The sequence below is a fragment of the Petaurus breviceps genome, unplaced genomic scaffold (genome assembly GCF_028583685.1).
Source record: "Petaurus breviceps papuanus isolate PSGF00001 unplaced genomic scaffold, PetGlider_PUasm1.0 523, whole genome shotgun sequence".
Classification (NCBI taxonomy): Eukaryota; Metazoa; Chordata; class Mammalia; order Diprotodontia; family Petauridae; genus Petaurus; species Petaurus breviceps.
The window spans coordinates 3116499-3130440 of record NW_027186356.1 but is presented as its reverse complement, the minus strand read 5'-3'; the positions used below and the strand labels follow the sequence as shown (position 1 = coordinate 3130440).

The window sequence follows — 13942 nt, the reverse complement described above, 5'->3', positions numbered from 1 at the left end:
TGAGCGTGAGAGGCAAGTTGGTATGAGTGGAAGAGCAGTGAATTTGCGGTGACCCTCAATTCACATCTCTGCTCTTTTTACTTACCTGTGTGACCCTGGGGAAGTCCAGCCTCCCTGCACCTCAGTTTCCTTATCTACAAAATGCAGTGGTTAGATTGGATGTTTTTAAAAGACTTTTCTAGTTCTAAATCCTGTGCCCCCTGTGGTTCTGTTTTTACCTGCTCAAGGGGACAAGCCAATGAGTTGGCCCCTCTTTGAATGTGACAGATGACTCTTCCATGTAAGAGGATAGCAGTTCAGTCCTGCTGTCCCATCCTAGGGGCTACTTGTGGTTTTTCCTGGTTACCTTACTGGGCATAACTGTCTTAAACTGTAGGCACATCATAGAAATAAAGAGCTTAATCCTTTTTTGTAAAGGAGAGGCTTATGAACAGCTAGCTGCATGCAGTGAATGATGGGTTCTGTGGAGAATGGAGACACAGCTCCGAACAGAAGGAAGGAGCAAAGGACATGATAGCCATCAGTGAGTAGCATGATGGCCTCACCAAAGGTCACCATCAGTATCAGCCAAGTGCCTGGCTTTCACCAAGTTATCTGACCATAGGCCTATTTCTGCCATCCCTCTGAAATTATCTTCCATTTACACTATATAGATCTCACATCGACCTAGTCATTTACATGACCCATTAGGATGTGTTTACTTTTGTTTTTTTCTTTGTATCCAAAAGACAGGGCTTGAAATAGTGGTAAATAGAATTAAAAAAAAAAATGCTTATTGACTGACAAACCAAAGGATGAAGGATGTTAGTCTCCAGTGGCCCCCACTCCTTGATTCCCCTTACTCTGTTGCTTGATTCCTTTAGTAGGAGCTTTTAACAGTGGCCCACGAACTTTCTTTGTTTAATATTTTGATAACTGTATTTCAATACAATTGGTTTCCTTTGTATCCTGTTATTGTAGGCATTTAAAAATATACTTCGGAAGAGTCCTTAAGGCTTTCCCAAAGTGGCTGCCTGAAGGGTCCTTGTCACAAAGGAGGAGGACCCCTGAGCTAGACCCACTAAATCTGGGGTTTTTATTTGCATTACAAAAATCTGTGTGGGGGTAATTATTTGCATTTCAACAGTTTTACCCTTGGGTTCTTTTAAACTCCAGAAGGGCAGGCTCTGTCCTATTTGATTTTTGTATTTCATTCAGTACCTAGCACAGTGTTCTGTATGTACCAAGTGCTTAATAAATGGTTGTTGAAGGAATAGATTTGCCTAGTGTCCTATGAGCAACAAAATGATTACAGTCCTTTACAACTAATTGAAATTCATTTGTTTCCTTTAGTTTACAGGAAATGGACCATGTGAAATGAATAGTGTTCAGAAAAGTGACCATGAAAAGAATCTGGAACACAGCAAAAAACGGTCTAGGCCACTGCTCCTTCGTCCTGTCACTGGCCCAGCCAAGGTAACTATCCACAATAAGGAAGGCAGATTAGACCCAGCCTAGGGATTAGTTTAAGGAAACAAGTCAGTGCTGTGACCATTTATTCCTAAAATTTTTTAGAAAGGATTTCTTTGGATGATAGTGTTAACCTATAAGTTTTGAGATGTAAATTCTTTCTTGGAAATGAAAAGCTAAGTAGAAGCAGTATGGTATAGGTGAAAGAATACAGAAATGAGTAAATGAACTTGCATTGTGAGAGTGGGCACATCCCTAAAGCTCTCCTGGTCCTGGCATCCTCTGTTCTAAGGGGATCTCCTCAGTTACTGATGGAACTGAATTCTGTGTTTTAAAGCCTTCCCCAGTCCTGACAGTTTCTGTTGTAAAATCCCTTCCAGCTCTGATGTTTTCTACTAAGTCTAGATCTGCCATTAATTATTTCGTGCCCTTAATTTAACCCCTCTCTGCCTCGGCATCTTCATTTCTCATGTGTGTTGGTAATAGTTCCTTTGTTATTCTTAAAATGATTGTGAAGATCAAATAAAATAATGGGCTGAAGAGTACTTTGAAAAATTACCCATTAGTCCTTGCAGGACTTTGTTCTCCCCACTAGGAAATCTTCAGGTGAAGAGTATAGTAGTTCTTCATCATTGAACAGTTGGGAGCCATTTTGAGAGCTCACATATCAGGAGATCATTTTATTGCAATCTCTACAACCCAGCTGAGGGTCCTGAAGGTAACAATAGCTTCTGAACAGGCCAGAGTGATCCCCTGAAATCCTTCTGTCAGAGCTCCTGCTTTATTTATGGAGGAGCCCCGCAGGCCTTTAGATGGCTCAGGGTGAATCATTTATGAAGTTCCAACTGCTGTGCTAAGTGCTGGGGATATGAACAGAAATGCAAAACCATTCCTGCTGTCAAGGAACTCCCACTCTAGTCAGGGGAGACAGCATGTACAGGGAGGGGCTTTCAGCCGAAGGTCACATGGAGAGACTTCTTGGTCCTAAGGCTCTAGGGGCAAATCAGGTGGCGACATGTTTTTTCTAATGTCATTTTTCTTGATAAAACTACCTCTCTTTCTGATGTTGAGCCATTTGTGAGGGTCAGGAATTTCATTGGGGAGAATTTTTTTATTAGTCTTATTAGATGAATCAGTTTGTGTTGAAAAAAACAAAAACTGTCAAGTAAACTTGAGGATCCCAAAGTGTTGGAGCAAGTTGTCTGTAGGCCTCAATAACTATGGAGATTGCTTTGTCAGTGCTAAGTGTCATGGAACCTCAGAGTTGGAAGGGCTCTTGGAGGTACTCTAGATAACATGCTCTTAACCATGACCTCCAGAGAGAGAGCTAACCCTCAGCTTATTCTTTTAGATAGCTCTCCCTCATATAGTTCTCCCAACTAACAGAACAAAAACATGTCTAATTCCTCTTCTAAGCTACAGTCTTTCCAGTACTTGAAGGCAGCTGCCAGGGGTTCTTCATTCCCCCAGGTCATCAGAAGAGAGAAGCTAAATATTTCCAGTTGCTTCTTCCTGTCCTCATACAGTATGATCTTGAATCCATTTCACTACAGCTCATCAGTCACCATCCTAAACTTTGGGGCCCAGAATTGAACAGAATATTGTCACTGTGGTCTGACCAAAGCAGTGGTACCATTGTCTTCTTATTCCTGAATATCCCTCACACTGCAGTCTAAGTTCTCTGGATGGACGTTGCATTGATCAGAGTTTTTAAGTCTTTCACAGTTGTCTTCTCTACAATTTTGTAGATTGTTCTTCTAGTTGTGTTTATTTCACTCTGCATTAGTTCATAAAGACTTCTCATTTTGCTTTGAATCAGCCCATTGTGTCATTCTTTATGGCACATTACATTCACATACCGTAATTTGTCCAGCAATTCCGTAATTCCATAAAAATTTTTTTTGACGTTTTCATTCTGTTTTAAGAAGTATTTAGTGAGTTTAAAAATTCAGATCCTTCCATGCCATGCTTTATAAGTGAGACACTAATTGTGCTTATGTGATAGAGACATCTCTGCTGTTGTGACTGAGAGTCATTGTGGACTGGTAGTAAAGGTGTTAGCTCTGTGTGGCCAAGACTGAAATCAATGACTGGTTTTCATTAAGAATGGTATTGGGGGGAGGCTAGGTGACGTAGTGAATAGAGCACTGGCCCTGGAGTCAGGTGGACCTGTGTTCAAATCCAGCCTCAGACACTTGATACACTTACTAGCTATGTGACTTTGAGCAAGTCACTTAACCCCAATTTCCCTCCAAAAAGCAAAAAAAAAAAAATGGTATTTGACATTGTCCTACTCAGAGACAACTATGGAAAACCAGAAGAGCTGGCACTGATTCTTTCTAGAAATGGTGACAGTGATGATGGAGCCAGAGGGCCTGGTTTCAAATCCTGACTCTGGCACTTACTGTCTGTGTGACCTTGAGTCCATACTCAGTCTCTCTAGGCTCCTCTTGTATGTGGGGTTGTTTTAGGCTTTAGAAGTAGGCTTCTAAAGTCATTTTCTACTTCTAGGTCCTTAATAGAACAGATAATATAAAAAGATAGGACCTGACTAACTGGGGAAGAGATGCTCAGTGTTGGTGTATGCCTGAGATTTGACAAAACATAGAGAGCATGAGCAAAAATGTTCAAGAATGATAATAATTATCCAGGAACAGATCCTGGGGTACTAGATCTCCTTCAACAGGACAGGAAAGATATGAATTTGGGACCTAGGAAGGGAAGACTTTTTAAGTATAACTTGGCCCACAGCACCTCTTCCAGGGTAATTACTGGGCCAAAAAGATCATGAGTCTGTTTCTGTCTCATTTCTTGTTCATTTTTGTTTGGAACATAATTCAGTTCACCCCACATCTTTAGTGCCTGTGCTGGGCCAGATCCTGTGCTAAGCACCGGGCTACCAAGACAGCTCAGACACTGGTCTAGGTGGGGGAGGGCAGATAACGGGGAGGTGTCTGGGCAGGGTGCCACAAGGAAGGAACCTGAGAAGGGAGCGGTGATTGGGGGTGGAGTGGGAATGCTCAGTACAGGTGTCATGGCCTTGCAAAGTTGGTGTTCATCCCTCCAGCAAGCTTTTAATGAGTTCTTGGTGCACACAGACTGCTTTAACAGTGCTGAACTTTTCATGACAGAAGAAAATGAAATTGCGAGGGACCAAAGATCTGTCTGTTGCAGCTGTGGGAAAATATGGAACTTTGCAAGAATTCTCTTTCTTTGACAAGGTCAGTAGTTTGTTCCCTTCTGTTGGGGAAACTGTGGGTTCTGGTCCACCATTCTGCATTCCTTTCCTTTCCCTTTCTAACAGGTCATTGTTCTCTTGATTTGGAACTGGGGAGAAGAAAAAGCAGGGTTTCTGGCAAGCACTTTGGAAAAATCCTTGGGAAGACTGTTTTGCTACTACATTAACTTTGTTAGTTTCCATGAGAAACCCAGATTGGTCAGCTACTGTTCTTTTTGGTGATTAATGGTTTGTAGCAATTGACTACTCTGAAGCTCTGGCAGGCTCTCCACGGTGGGAAGACTTTAGTTCTAGCATTTGGTTTTTTTTTTTATGTTTTATTGATGCTTTACTCCATGGCCATTTCAGGCTGGAAAGACCATGAGCACTGGCCAGTGCCTCTTTTGTCCAAGGAACAGCTTAACTTAGCTTGTAGAGACTTACAAACCTACAGAGGATAAATTTTTTTTTTGGCCACACCTACAGTGACAAATTGCAGCTCCTTAAAAATATTGAAGCTTAGGGGCGGCCAGGTGGCTCAGCGAGTAAGAGCACCGGTTCCAGTGTTGGGACGACCTGGATCAAATCCCGGGCTCAGACACTCAGCACCACACCCAGAAATAACTGGCCGTGTAACCTTGAGCAAGTTACTTAACTCCGATTGCTTTAAAAAAAAAAATTAAAAATATTGAAGCTTATGGTAAGTGATCCAGGCTCCAACTCTTAGTCATATTTCCCGGTTTTCAGAACCAGTCACACCTTTCTGCTGGACCTCCTAGTGTGCTGCTCATTTAGGTTAGCTGTTGGGCAAATTATCATTCTTTTCCTCCCATCAGAAGGGATCCATAAAAGATATAGAGCTGTAATTTTGGGTGTTACTATATCTATTAGTACCATGGTATCATTACATGATACTGAAAATGCATAGCATTGGTTTGGGTTTTTAGAATCTAGTAATAGCTAGTTCAAGTCTAGTATTTTGAGCAGTATGATATAATAAAGTTTTGGGTATGGAATCAAAATACAGACTTGGGTTTCTGGGTTTGAATTCTGGTGCTGATACTTTTTAGCTTTGTAATTATAGTCAAATCCTTGTTGACTCTTCATTTCCTTATCTTTAAAATGGGAATAATAATACCTCTCCTACTTACCTCCATAATGGGGTTGTGGGGAAAGTGGCATAAAATGTAAAAAATAGTTATTATTTTTCTTGGTTTTGATTATTTACTTTAAAACATACTTTTAATGATTTATAAGCAGAATAATATCTAGACTGGGATTGGAAGTCTTAGAAATGACAGAGATCTTCAGCATAGAGCTTTCTAATATCCTTTATTCTTCCTTCCTCAGGTACGCCGAGTACTAAAAAGCCAAGAAGTCTATGAAAATTTCCTCCGCTGCATTGCTCTCTTCAATCAGGAGTTGGTGTCTGGCTCAGAGCTCCTACAACTGGTCACCCCTTTCTTAGGGTAAGCTAATGCCTTAACCAGTGGTTTGGGTGATTTCTTTTACAAAAGTTGTGAATAGGAATGACATTTATGTAGTCCCCAAAAGGTTTGCAATGCACTTTATGCATTTTTATTTCATGGGAATCTCTCAGTAACGCTGTGAGGTAGGTATCATCGCCCCCATTTTACAGAGGAGGACACTGAGACTCAGATATGTGAACTGACTTACCCAAAGTTATACTGCTAGTGTCATAGGTAGGACCCAAACCCTGGTCCCTCCAACTATTCCAGCACCCTGTCCTCTATGTCTTACAGTTCATTATTTGCTCAATATGCTCTAAGTCAGAATATGAATTTTTCTAGTGACTCTGAGGTTATCGATAGAAACATTTAGGTCTTAGTTCCCAGCTTTCCTAGATTGTAATTAGTCTACTGTTGTACTCTCTTAAGTGTGGGTTGACTCTTCCAGTGCTGTGAGCAAGAGTGTAGCTGAGGATTTCTGCACTTAGGATTATAAGCAAATATTCGTAATGCTGGGAGAGACCTTAACTGTTGTTATTGCATTTGAGCTGACAGTGTCACTTTCACTCCACCAGTGAAACGTCAGAGTAAGGCTTTCATGAAGGGATAAGAAGCATTCCTCCTCTTCCTCCTTCTCCTCCTTTTCATCATTATGAATAATACTCAGGTTGGGAATATTTTTGATGATGCATAAAGTGCTGGGCCTGGTTCCATTTCTGCCTCTGACACTGATCACTGTGTGACCCTGGGTAAGTCATTCCACCTCTGAACCTCAGGCACCTCCCTGGGACTTGTCTTCCAAGTCAGAGGCATCTTACAGTCTTCACTGGGGGACTGAAATCACATATCTTTTAAATTTTCAAGCACTATTTTTGATGGTGATACTCAATTATACTACTACTAATTTATCTGCCAATAGTATTTCAGTATTTTTTAAAGACTTTTTAAAAAATTCATAGTTCTCGGCACTTCTTTCCCTGGCCCATATAGCCATCCCATCTACACTTTAGTATACAGTGTTTATGAGTGTTGGTAGCTGTGAGTAGCAGATGTATTGGCCTTTTGGGGACAAGCCTTTCTACATGGAGCTTGAGCAAGGCAGATCTCAGGTAACAGTTGCTTTTACTTACATGAAGCCTTTCTTGTTGTGATAGGGCATGTCTGAGTTTACATTTACTTGGCCTATCCTGCAAGCATTGAGGAAGGATGGAGAGGGACCTTCATGTCACAACTGAGCATCAGTAAAACTAGTAGAGAGTTAGTAATCATATAAGAACGTTTTTTATTTTAAATTACTGTCTTTTATTATTGACCATAACCATTATTTTCAGCCTAGTGGTAAGGCTTATTTGGGAAAGACTTGAGGAAAGCAGTATGGGGTTAAACAAATTAGCCAGGATCCTCTGCTCTTTCCATGTTGATGGCTTATGTGAAAGAAAGGCCACCACTTGGTGCTATTTAGAGAAACACATTTTATGTAGCAGAGTTTAGGTCTAACTTTAAAAGACTTTATTCCCCAAATATGGACACACATACCTTTTTTTACTTAAAATATTTTATGCCAACACAAAAGCCACTTCTCAGCCTTCATTCAAAAAGTGTTTATTAAATACCTAGTGTGTGCCAGAATCTTGGGATAAAAAGATAGAAGAAAAGCATTCATTGCTTCCAAGTTGCTAACAGTCTATTTTTGGGAAACAATGTGAACACAACAACAACAGAAACCCTCAGAATATACACACAGTAGTGTTGGAGGAGAGCACTCTCAGCCGGGGAGGGGTGTTAGGAAATGCCCAACAGAGGAGGTGGCACTTGGACTCAACTCTGAAGGAAGTCGTGAACTCTCTAAATGGAGAACTCATGCAGAGGCCTGGAATTCTGTGTTAGTGACAGGGAGATGCAGATAGGTGAGTCTAGCTGCTGTGCAGGATGTGCAAAATAGAGGAAAGTTATAGTGAGCTTGAAACCTAGGCTAGGGTCGGATTGTGAATGTGCTTAAGAGCAATTGGTGTTTGATCCTAGGGACAAAGGGGAGCCACTAGAGCTTCTTGAGCAGGGGAGTGACACACATGGTCAGGTTTGGAAATAGCAATTTGGTAGCTGTGTGGGAGGATGGAAGTTTCTAGACTTTTATTGTAAATGCATCACTTTTCAGCATAAAACCTGCCTTAAGTTTTCATTTATATGTGACTGAAAAGTCCTTTAATTCCAAATGAGGAAGAAGTTTTTGACAGAGAAGATCATAGAAGATCTGGAGCAAGAAGGGGCTTTGGAGGCCATGTAGTCTCATCCCCTGTTTTACAGATGAGGAAACGAAGGCCCAGGGTGGTTGAGTGATTTGCCCAAGGTCATAAGAAAGTTATTGCATCTTTTTCAAAATAAATACACTTAATTGAAAAGTCAGTTACATACTGCATTTTTTTTTCCAAAATAAAGGCACTTAATTAAAAAGATTAGCAAAGCAAATGACAGAAAAATATCTTCTCATACATACAAAAGCACATGATTTCACAAATTCCCTATCCACTAGTTGGAGAAGGAAGAATTATAGCCTCTTAATTCATGCATCTCAACTAGAACATCTTTCTGACCCCCAAATTGCCACTTGGTATTTCCTTACAAAGCTGCTAGTGTCATCTGCTGACCTGCTTTCTCTACAGCTGCCAATGTCCTTTGTCTGCATTGCATTTTGAATCTGTTGCTCTTTGGGTCATCTTTTAATTGGTTCAGTCACATGAAAGATAAGTGGGGATTTCTGGGTCACATGACTACCAAGATGGAAGACTAGATGTTTTCTCCAATCCCCATGACATCTTAAACTTCTCTAAAATAGTAGTCATGTGCAAGGCATAAAGCAGTCAGTTGGTCTCCACGACATAGGACACCAGGGCCCCCAAAGAGGTAAAAACTAGATCAGCTGACCACAGAGAAGCCCAATGACCCTAACCCACAGTGCCTTTGCCTCTCCCACCCCCAGTGCACCATGCTGTATAAGCAGGACCGCACAAGCCAGCCCATTGGCTCCCAATAGAAACCAGTTCTACAACCCATTGTTCTTCCTAGTAGAGATCTCTTGGAGATCCAAAAAGCAGAAAATTGTTTCTGTTGTGACGGTAGTGTGCACTGAGGCAGCACTGTGCAATAGAACTCAGCTTGATAACTGAGGGAACAGAGTGAACTGTTGCAGAACGTGTGCGGCTGAATGGTAGTCCACTAAACCTGATAGAAAAAGCTCAGCATCCAACTGGGGCAGGTCTGTCCCTCTGGAGGTCACTCAGGGCAGAGATGGGCTGGTAAACCATGAATATCTCAGAAAGAAAGCTGAGATAACTGAGAAGCCCAGCTTGCAGGGAAACCATACTCAAAGGGAAAGGGAAGGAGTAAGAAAGTCAGGAATAGAAGATTATGAGAAAATAAAAGACTGAAATTACTGAAGCTCTCAGGAGAAAGAAAACTCAGTTAATGAAAAATAATTCAATACCTGATGAGGCAGAGGACCTTGTGGATTTCCAAGAGAACCAGAACTACAGATTGATGTTCTTGAATGATTTAAAAGAAAAAAATAAAGACTTGTGAAAGCAAAATTTGTGGTCTGTGCCCCACAAGTAATTGGCAGAAGAGATAAACATTTATTTACTATGGCATTTCACCAAAGAAAGGAGAGGATAACTTAACTGATTGTGAATGAAAATACGGCTTCTGTATTTTTAGGACAATTTGGAGAAGTAAAAAGCAATGACATTAAAAGGAAACACGATTCTGATAAAAGCAAAACTGGGTAATCTCAAAGACAAGATATGTAAAGATAACAAATATTACAGGTCTTCCAGAAGAGCACAAGTCAAAAAACCTGAAAAACATAGTGCGTGAAAACAGCCCGGAATTTTTGAACACAGAAAGCAAAGTGCCAATCAAAAGAATCCATACAGCCTGCAAACTTCAAGGCATGGTTAAAGCCAACAATCTGACTGACAAACAGCACATTCTGCAAGCAACCAGAAGAAAGGAAAGGAAATTTGAATTACCTAAGTATTTTTAGTCCCCACCAGAAACCATAATAGAAAATGGATTAATCTGTTCTAAACACAGAGGAGCTCAAGATGCAAAATAAGGTGACCTACCTTGCAAATCTGAGCCTAACCAATAATTAAAACAGGTGGATAGGGGCGGCCAGGTGGCTCAGCGAGTAAGAGCACCGGCTCCAGTGTCGGGATGACCTGGAGATCGAATCCCAGGCTCAGACACTCAGCATCACACCCAGAAATAACTGGCCGTGTAACCTTGAGCAAGTTACTTAACCCCGATTGCTTAAAAAAAATAAAATAAAATAAAAGAGGTGGATGTTCAGTAAAAAGGTGTTCAAAACATTTTTAGAAAAAAAAACCAGACCTGCAGAAATTATTTGCTTTTCAAATACCCCAGATAATGGAAATACAAGAAATAAATATAGCAACCAAGGATGACAATAACAAATTAACAACAGAGAGATAACTAAGAGATTTCATTTTAAATGCATTTGAGGAGACAAGAATGAAAGCAAAAAGTAATAGAAGTGGTGCTGCTGAAACATTATGGACTAAACCTCATAACTCCCCCCACCTATAACTAAATACATGTTTTTTTTGGGGGGGGGTGAAATTTCAGGATGTGAGGGTGCATAGAAGTGGGGAAGGGAGGGAAACTATATAGGGGAATATGTGGTATACCATAAACAAGTCAGAAGTTAACAATGAAGAGAAAGTAACTTTTGTATTACCTTGGGAAGAAGAGAGCCTATGAGAAAATAGGTCAAGAGGCAGAGAGGAGAACTTGCAAAGGGCAAAAGAAATGGAGAAATCTTGTTTCAGTAGTGGGAGAGGCAGCACTAATGAATATTCCAATAGTAGAAGTGAGCTATTCTGTAAAGAGAGATTAGGATCTTTCAGTAGGTATCACCCACAGGTATCTGAAGCTTAGAGAGACCATTCATCCTGCATCACAAGAAGGAGAATCAGTTGCTGTGGGCACTTGACACCTAGAAGAGTGGCAAGAACCATAGACCAAAGGATTTTTTAAGGCAAATGGGAAAAAAATGACCACAAGGAAGGAAAGAAGTCATTAATGAACTGCACAATCCAGGATGGAGGACAATTTATACCATGGGGTCTGCTCTATCACCTTTAGGAATTGGTATTTCTAATAGTGAGGCACAGCTGAAAAAAAGGGAGCCTGGGGGCAAGATCAACAAGGCAACAATATAGAACCTAAAAGAAAGACCCCAAAATAGGTACCCAAAGAAGCTTTAATTCCATAAGGTATACACAGAATAAAGAAGGTATGAATAAGTAGGAGGGCCATGAATCAAAGAATTAAAGTCTAGCATAGATAGACAAGATAAATAAGGAAGAGAATGAAGGAAAAGAAATCCTTTCTAGGAAAAGGCATAGAAAAATGAACTTTTAAAAATTTAACAAATTGAAGGGGAGAAGGGGAATTTTATTTGACTGAGGCGGAAAAGCGGAAGAATTAAAAGCAAGAAAAAAAATAAAACTAGGGAGGGGGTCATAAATGGGAGTGGGAAAACTTGAGGGTGATGTGAAGAGAATTAATGAGAACACAGTTGCTGTAAAGGAAATTAAGTTAAAATAAACAAGATGTAGTACTGTGTTTAGAGAGAGAGAAGTCTCAATTGGGGGGGGTATTAAAGACAAATGGGAGAAAATATAAAATTAACTCATAACTTTGAATATGAGTAGATTAAACAATCCAAAGAAATGAAAAAGTGACAGATTGGATAAGAAAATAAAACTCCACAATCTGTTTCTTGAAACAAACACATTTTTGGGGCAGCTAGGTAGGTGGTGTAGTGAATGGAGCACGAGCCCTGGAGTCAGGAGGACCTGAGTTCAAAACCAGCCTCTGACTCTTAACACACTTAGTAGCTGTGTGACCTTGGACAAGTCACTTAAACCCTATTGCTTTGCCTTCCCCCCCTAAAAAAAAAAACACTTTATAAACAACAAGCACAAAATCAAAATGAAAGATTAGAAAAAAATTTTATTATGCATCAAATTAATCCAAAAAAGCAGTCTTTGCAATTATGGTATCAAAGCAAAAACAAATATACAAAACATAAAAAGGAATAAATAAGGAAATGTAGCAGCAAGCATCCTAGCATACCGAGGGTGGCTGCCAACACAGGTTCTTAGATCTGCTTTCCTAAAGGAAAGCAATTCAAAGTGGGTTAACAATCTTGCTTTAATCAAACATGTCATTTCCCCAGTTCAGGGGAAAAAGGTCAGCACCCTGAACTTCAGAGAATACAAACAAGTTACAAGCAGACAACAAATACAGAAAACCATCAGCAGACAGGCTTCCAACTGTCTGACCATTACGTCCATACCTAGTCAGTTACCAGAGAGGGAAGCACCAACATCTGGGTTTTCAAAGCCGGGGAACTCAATGGCTGTCCAGGGTCTCATCTGGTCAAATCACACAACTCTTCTCAAAGTGAGCCCCAAAACAAAATCTCACAACAGGGTATATATAGCCTTCTCCTGTCTCAGAGAATGTCACAACCCTCTTGACCCACTGTCCAATCACAAAGCATCAAGGTGTGGGCATTCCTGAAAAACAAGCCTCCCACCACAGGCTCTAGGTGACCACATTCAGCCTATTAGGAGGCAGAGTATATTTTAAAATCAAGGAAGGTTCTCAGAGTCAGTTAAGCCTATCAAAGGACCTAGGGGCAGGGAAGATCTTAAATTCCCATTCCCATAACAGGAAACTACCTTATACTGAAATGAACTATAGAGAACAAACCAATATTGGTATTACATTTAAGTGATCCAAATGTTTTAACATTTAAATTCATAAAGAAAAAATTAGCTGAACTCCAAGAAGACCAGTAGTGGCAGGAGATTTTTATGTCCTTAGTTTTCTCTAACAGAAAACAAACAAATTGGAAAATAAAGAACTGAACAAAATACTGGAGAAAATAGAATAAAAAAACTTAAGGCATCTTCTGTGTGAGACATATATATCTATAAATTTATATATCAGCACCATGAGAAACTCTTACAGATATTGACCATTTGCACAGAGATACTGCAAACAAATGTTAAAAAGGCAGAAATAATAAATACATCCTTTGCAGACTGTAACACAATTAAAAATAGTTTAAGGCTCACAAACAAAAGCCAGAGACCCAAATGGAAACTTAATGAAATCCTAAAGGGCGGGTCAAAGAACAAATCATAGAAACAATAATTATAATATAAAATAATGATCAAACAATTTCTGGAATGCGGCTAAATAAAAGAGTTATATAGAGAAAAATCATATACTATAAGCATACATTAACAAATTGAAAAAAGAAACTGCACAAGCATTTTTTAACATTTAGAAAAGCAACAATAAACTTAAACACAAAAGAGGTGATATTAAAAATTAGAGGAAAAACAAACTGGAAACAAATATCTTATAGAAATGATAAAACTAAATGCTAATATTTTGAAAGGGGTAACAAAATTTATAACCTTTTAGCCAATCTGACTAAAGAGGACAAAATCAAATCCAAGTAGAGGATGGTGTAATTTCAACAAAACCAAGAATAAGAAGAGTATGATATACCCAGTTTTATGCTAAGAAGACTGAGAACACAAAAGAAACAAATATATCCAGAATTATGATATTCCCAGACTAATGGGAACTAAATAGAAGTCTTACAACAAACCTCCTGGGCCTAACGGATTCGCAGGAAAATTCTATCACACTTTAAAAAGCAGTTAATATTAATACCACATGAATTATTCTGGAAAATGGATAA

General features: G+C 39.7%; 1 protein-coding gene across 2 annotated transcripts in view; it reads left to right on the top strand.

Moving 5' to 3' along the window:
* Nucleotides 1-13942, top strand: part of SIN3B (SIN3 transcription regulator family member B) — a 75853-nt gene that overhangs the window by 31894 nt on the left and 30017 nt on the right. For both annotated transcript variants that reach the window (XM_069102096.1, XM_069102097.1), the window contains exons 6-8: nucleotides 1333-1455; nucleotides 4581-4670; nucleotides 6017-6135. In XM_069102096.1, coding sequence (XP_068958197.1) covers nucleotides 1333-1455; nucleotides 4581-4670; nucleotides 6017-6135 — 332 coding nt within the window. The remainder of the gene's footprint in view (nucleotides 1-1332; nucleotides 1456-4580; nucleotides 4671-6016; nucleotides 6136-13942) is intronic.